The 5,991-nt window shown below is 32.2% G+C and overlaps 2 protein-coding genes across 2 annotated transcripts; both read right to left on the bottom strand.

Annotated features, from left to right (window-relative positions):
- Positions 1-987: 987 nt before the first annotated feature.
- Positions 988-1,732, bottom strand: LOC136982319 (deoxyribonuclease-1-like). Its single transcript, XM_067278795.1, has 5 exons — positions 1,667-1,732; positions 1,500-1,591; positions 1,339-1,428; positions 1,164-1,264; positions 988-1,088 (listed from the first exon to the last, which is right to left on the bottom strand). The coding sequence occupies exons 3-5, from the start codon at positions 1,401-1,403 to the stop codon at positions 988-990; spliced, it is 267 nt and encodes an 88-aa protein (XP_067134896.1). The 5' UTR covers positions 1,404-1,428; positions 1,500-1,591; positions 1,667-1,732.
- A 3,567-nt stretch (positions 1,733-5,299) lies between these two features.
- On the bottom strand, positions 5,300-5,991 carry LOC136982318 (uncharacterized). The gene is made up of 3 exons (XM_067278794.1): positions 5,898-5,991; positions 5,552-5,734; positions 5,300-5,478 (listed from the first exon to the last, which is right to left on the bottom strand). The coding sequence occupies exons 1-3, from the start codon at positions 5,953-5,955 to the stop codon at positions 5,300-5,302; spliced, it is 420 nt and encodes a 139-aa protein (XP_067134895.1). The 5' UTR covers positions 5,956-5,991.

The following is a 5,991-nucleotide window of genomic DNA, read 5'->3' as shown; positions in this document are numbered from 1 at the left end:
AAATTCACTAACATTACTTTATTGTTCTAAACTTTTTGCATTTATTATTTTCTGCTTGATTGAATAAAAAGAACAAAACGATTATTTTATAACCGAAATCCATTTAATTTATATATTGAAGGTATTAAAGCATTTTATGAACAAAGAAGTAGTCTTTATGAAGAGAAATAATATGTCATGCCAGATGTGGAGTGACTTCTATTGTATTGCTGATGTTTATATATTTTCGATATCACTCAATGTATTTATTTTATTGAAACGTTAAATGCAGATAAAATACTTACAGATGGAACTTCTGATTAGAATTTCATAGTTCGTTAAGGAAATTGCCATTTGTAAATGCATTAATTCTATTTATATAATTCCATTTTCCAGTCTTCAGCTTAAAGAGAAAGCTTCAAACACAGCCAGTCTTGCTAACACCTATGTTTTTTCTTGATCTTGAAATTTTTTCAACTCGCTTGTTACGAAATATGTTTCTAAAATAACGTTTTTCTTTCATAAACTGCATAGAAATTTACTTTTAAAGTAAAATATTGAAATAAAAATTGCATTTTCGCAAATTACTTTTAGAAATTTAACTTTTTTACTTTTTCTGTTTTCACGTTTCTTTTTTATAACCAGGAAACTGTTGATTTTCCAATCGCATCATTTTTAATCCTGTATAAATTCTGCAGTTTTGTTTTAATTTAATTCTACTTTATTTCTTAATTATAATAATGATCGACCTATCACAGACAAATTGTGGTAAGCAGTGAGATTTTCACACCTGTGTTTTTATATTTCCTGATGTATTAAACTCACGAAGCCCGAAAATTGAAAAACTTTGTTATAAAATTTTGTGTTTATGTAGGCTCATATTTTGCATTATATCTCAGAATTGTAAGAACCAAAAATTTAAAAATCTTGGCAGGAATTGCGTAATTCTACGGCATTCTGCGTGTAACACAAATTTTGTAGACAGATAACCAATTGTGAAAAGAAACGTCACACTTCGTTGTCGTACACTTCGGCCAGTGCGTGTATTTCGTTGGGTGCATCGGAAGGCCTGGTGTGAACGCAGATTGGGACGAACCGCAACAGTGATCCTTACAAAAGAATACAAAAACAATACTCGTTAGTAAAGCCGTAAATTACATCTGTTAGCTGTGACCATGGCTTACTCGTAGTGGACGAATCGACGTAAGCGATGTAAGGAAAACGAATGAAACGACTTTTTGGATCCGGATAAACTCTGGCTTCTAAAAATTCGAGTCGATATTTTCTGTTAATAAAAAAGCAAAAAGTTTAATGAGAGAACGAGAGAATTGCATACCGAAAATGTCAATTGTTACCCACCTGTAAAGGTAGAGATATTGTTCTTTTGTAGTTGAGTTGGTACATACGGGAGGACTAGCATTCATGACGTAAGGTTTCTTTGGCGAATAACTAATCGAAAACATTTAGAAAATTGTAATTACAGACGTTTTCGTATATTTATTTAACTGTTTTACACTTATACGTAGTTAATGTCCTTTAATAAGCTGCCTAGAAAGGGTTTTTTCTGCACGACGATTTCTTGCAAACAGATGAAATCGTAACTTGTGATTATCTACGCAAACGTTTTAAAAATCAAAATTAATAAAAAATATTCATTTAGAAAACATAAAATGTTATAAAACTGTACCTTTTTAATAATATCTGCTGCATCTTTTTTGTTATATTTCTTGTATCCGAAAGTTTGGACGTTGAAAGATGCGACATGTAAATGAGGTTGAATGGTTTCTCGTTCGACTTGTGAGAAAAAAAAAACCTAAAAAGGAGGCAAAAACTAAGATCCAAATCATCATTTTTTAAATAAATTTAAATCTATTTCGATTTAAATCTATCAATCACTTGCAATTTTTCAACTCAAACCGCAATGTGATCGACTGAACGACGTTACCGAGAAACGATGTTATCCGAAATATATATTTTTATATAATAAATTAAAGTTATTTAATCAGAAGTTTAATTTTTAAAAAAAGACATGTTTAATTTATAAATTTTTCTCAAATTGTATTGTTTATAATCGATTTTTTAAAAATAATTTTATTTAATTTTATTATAAAAATATACACACCGTCACACATGTACAGTACAGTACAAACCACAGAGGACCCCAATTTTGTTACTTATATCGGGGTCTTCTATCACGATAGCTTGAAATTCTGTACTTTTGTTGCATTTCTGCATATATACATACATACTAATATATAGGTAAAACATACACTTTCAAGCCCGTTACATCAACTTATAAAACCGAATGGATGGGAAATACCTGGCTTTACAACTTTTCTTCGAAGTTTCTTGGTATCGTATCGTAAAGAGAGTCAACACTTATTAGGTTGACCCTTCTAATTATAAATATGAATAATTAGCATTCTAAACTGTCAATTCGTTTTTGAAGTTTGCAGAAATATTATTTTATTGAAATAATATTTTGAATCAAAAATAGAAATTCCAAGATTCATAAATGAATAATTTGGAAAAAGTAAGTTTGGCACGAGTTAAAAAGCACGCGACAGTCGAACATTGTTTGTTAATGCACGATATAATGTTTTGTGAATGTTTATGGAATGTTATTTCTCTTCAATATAACACTTGATAGCCTATAGCAACATGATGCAAACCTCAAAAGAATACGGCTTATACATGTGGTGCGCTATTAATGTCTGTATCATCAATTAATCGTACCTGAGTTCATAATGCATTTAAATTACACTAAATATCTAAATATGAAGTACTTTACACCTAAATTTTCGAAAATAAGCCATACAATGCTGGAAATCGCCACTAATATCATTCTACACTAATATACCATCCCTTTTTGGAAGGAAATTGTGACACGATATTAAGCTTTAATATTTAAAATTTAGAAAAAAATATTAAGTTTTAAACTTAATATTTTAGAAAAACAATTAAATCAAACTTAATTTAATTGGTTTACTGAATATTGCACAGAATTTAATCGAGAATCACGGAAGCGACCTGTCGCCTTTTTCATTTGGCGACAGGTCGCTACATACAGACTCTACATACAGGAATTAGGGTTGATGATTTCTGGAGGTCGATAAAGCTTAAATTTTAAACTTAAGTGTTTCTCGTTATCGGTGAGGTGCCGGCAAAACTTCCGGATCGATAGGTCAAAGTTCACGGGTATTTTCTCACCACAGAGCTATTTTGCTTTACACTATTTTTTTCGATGAAGCATTTCAAATCTTATTTTGACAAAATCAAAGATCATCCGAACAGCAAAGTATAGACAAACTTAACGAAAAAATGTACTACTTGTGAGGATTTTGCTGACATTTGATTTACAAGAATTAATAAATTTATCTGTATAGAACCATTGCAACGAGCAAAATAAGTGTTAAGCCTACGTTTATTTTATTTCTCCAGCTATAAAAATCGAAGGTTTTAAGATAGGAAAAAAAAACAAAAACAAATTGTCGAAGAAAAGAGCAGCAATTAAGTTTATTGTAAATCACAAGAACTCTATAATACATTTAAATTATATCGATGTGGCAAATCTTGTTTTGATAGGAGGCACACACATGTCTATCAAAAATACACAAGAGCTGTATGGTCTCTTGGAATATCTATTGGAGAACCCATCATATCTTTATATCATATATAGTTAAAATACTATCAGTTTTACAGTAAACGAGCAATTATTTATTGTGACGTCCTCGCATTGCTGGGCTGCAATTTTTAATTTATTTAATATAAAATATGTGCTCTCCATCTGAAATTAGTAGTGGTTTGCCCTCGTACATCATACTTTTCCTTTCACAATAGAGTGGTGCCAAACGTGTATTAACTGCTTTCGGGAAAACTTTTCAATTAAAATAATGTAATTTCTGTTTCGCATCAGACGTTCGTATATAAATAATCGGGGCTTCCAGCCCCTGTGATTTCCAAATATGGTCTCGTCTTTCATCTGTCTAGCTCCGTTCTTCGAGATTAAGGAAAGACAGACAGACAGACGGATGACAGTGGGAATTTATAGGTCAACTAATTTGAGAGGGGGCACATATTTTAAATTAAAAAATGATTATGAAGTATGATTAAAAATTGCAGCTCGGCATTGTCACGACGTCACAATAAATAATTGCTCGTTAATATGAAATTCACTTGTTTAATTATAACAAATCTGTGTGAAGTTTCTTGTTGCCTGTTCGAAATAAGTTTATGATTTCTTGGCTCTTTTCCACGAAGGACGACAACCGCACTCGCATTATTTATTGGTTTATTGAAAACGATTATTTCGGGTTTGGTTTTACTTTCTACTAAAAACCTCCAACTTGTGAGAAAGCAACAGAGCATTTTGCATTTCTTTCCCCATACTTGGTGTAACCCCTCTAGTCGATAGATTTTCAAATTACTCCACCGACCACCAAATTTTCTTGCAGTCCATCAATGGTCCACGGACCACCGGTTGGCTACCGCTGCCACAAGAGGTACATAACTTTGTCCCTCGAATCAGTGCAAGTCAATAATTTCCCTTCCCCCGCATTTAATTTATTATAATAGTCACTGCTTAAAATTAATTATGCTAGGCATAATTCAATATTATATTGCAGAAATGGGCAAATGCGGCTCTTTTAGAGTGCGGCTCTTGCTGAAAGTGTTAATTTCTATTTTTTATTATTATTTTTACAATTTTATTTTTATAAAATTTGTGAAAATATGTTTATTAAAAAAATTCAATATTTGTTTATATTATATTTATATTATATAATAAAATCGTGCGCCTTACCATACTATCCGCCACGACAGTACAGAACTGCGGCTCCCATGCATTTTGCAAAACCTACATTGCGGCTTCCACTGAACTCTTGCTTGCTCACCCCTGTTATATTATCTCTGTAGATATCACAAACTAGATCTTTCATATGTTATTTGACGTTTACTACATAAGAATTTAATATTTTTATTTATCATAGAATTTTTCTTACGGAAAAATATGTTAATATTTCGCTCAGGTTAGCATTTTACACAATTTTCCGAGATTTAACTTTAAATGGTGACATTCAGCATATATTACATATATCATATATTTGTCATTTGTCATATATCACACAATTCCTGTGTGATAAAAGACAAGTGACCACACCATAATTAATACACAAAAAGCTTACTCCAAGTTGACAGTTTAATATAAAAGAAAGCTAAATTAACATTATAAAGGATCTTTCAATACTTTCCCCTTTACTAAAACAGAAATATAATTTCAAATAGTGTCAGAGTGCAGTATTCCGCGTATCAGCTCGAATTATTAACCTGTGCATTCGGATATAGGAATGCACTCTTTCTCTTTGTTTTCCGCGTAACCCCGCTTGCAACAACACCTGGCGTAATTATCAGTTACGTATCCAAAGTGGGCTTCTCCGTCACCGGCACAAACCACGAATTCGTGAAAGAAACTGATCTCGGTGTTTGGTTTAGGACACACACCTAATTAAAATGGAAGTAATTAGAGCCGAAATCTATCACGAAACACTACAAAGTGTATTAAAGGTATACTTACGATCGCTGCATTCTTTTTCTGTAATGCAAACATTTCTATCTTTGTCTCGAAGGTAAAAGAAATCACAAAAGCATCCCGGATGTCTCATTTCGCTTGTACATGTAAAATTGAGAACATCGTGGCAGTAATATTCGCAACCTCGTTTAAAGAATGCCTCATTTCTTCCGCAGCTTCTAAATACCGCTAGAAAACAAGTGCACGGTAATTAATAACAAGTAAACATACGAAAGCCATGACCAATTTTGTTCGAAATTCGCCGTCTTCGATACGTAAATACGGACGTAACCGTGTTTACGTGTCTCGGTCTCGATTTCTTTAATGCATAGATAATAATTACGAAACTCACCTGCACCGTGCACCGAGAAAAACAGAGAGAATATTAAAATTCCGTAATTAGTTAGCATGCCGTCGGTTATACTCGTGTATAGCACTAAAATGGT

Source organism: Centruroides vittatus, unplaced genomic scaffold (genome assembly GCF_030686945.1).
Source record: "Centruroides vittatus isolate TY-2023 unplaced genomic scaffold, ASM3068694v2 contig_82, whole genome shotgun sequence".
In the NCBI taxonomy this organism is placed as follows: domain Eukaryota; kingdom Metazoa; phylum Arthropoda; class Arachnida; order Scorpiones; family Buthidae; genus Centruroides; species Centruroides vittatus.
Note: the sequence above shows the minus strand (reverse complement) of the source record. Positions and strands in the feature narration are given on the sequence as shown.

What these genes read in the sequence shown, in the direction of transcription:
- LOC136982318 (XM_067278794.1), bottom strand. Translation starts at nt 5,955, where the DNA reads ATGCTAACTAATTACGGAATTTTAATATTCTCTCTGTTTTTCTCGGTG. An exon ending in TTTCTCGGTGCACGGTGCAG is followed by an intron (nt 5,735 to 5,897) that starts GTGAGTTTCGTA and finishes CTTGTTTTCTAG; the next exon opens with CGGTATTTAGAAGCTGCGGA. An exon ending in AGAAAAAGAATGCAGCGATC is followed by an intron (nt 5,479 to 5,551) that starts GTAAGTATACCT and finishes CATTTTAATTAG; the next exon opens with GTGTGTGTCCTAAACCAAAC.
- LOC136982319 (XM_067278795.1), bottom strand. Translation starts at nt 1,403, where the DNA reads ATGAATGCTAGTCCTCCCGTATGTACCAACTCAACTACAAAAGAACAA. An exon ending in CAATATCTCTACCTTTACAG is followed by an intron (nt 1,265 to 1,338) that starts GTGGGTAACAAT and finishes TTTTATTAACAG; the next exon opens with AAAATATCGACTCGAATTTT. An exon ending in CGTCGATTCGTCCACTACGA is followed by an intron (nt 1,089 to 1,163) that starts GTAAGCCATGGT and finishes TTCTTTTGTAAG; the next exon opens with GATCACTGTTGCGGTTCGTC.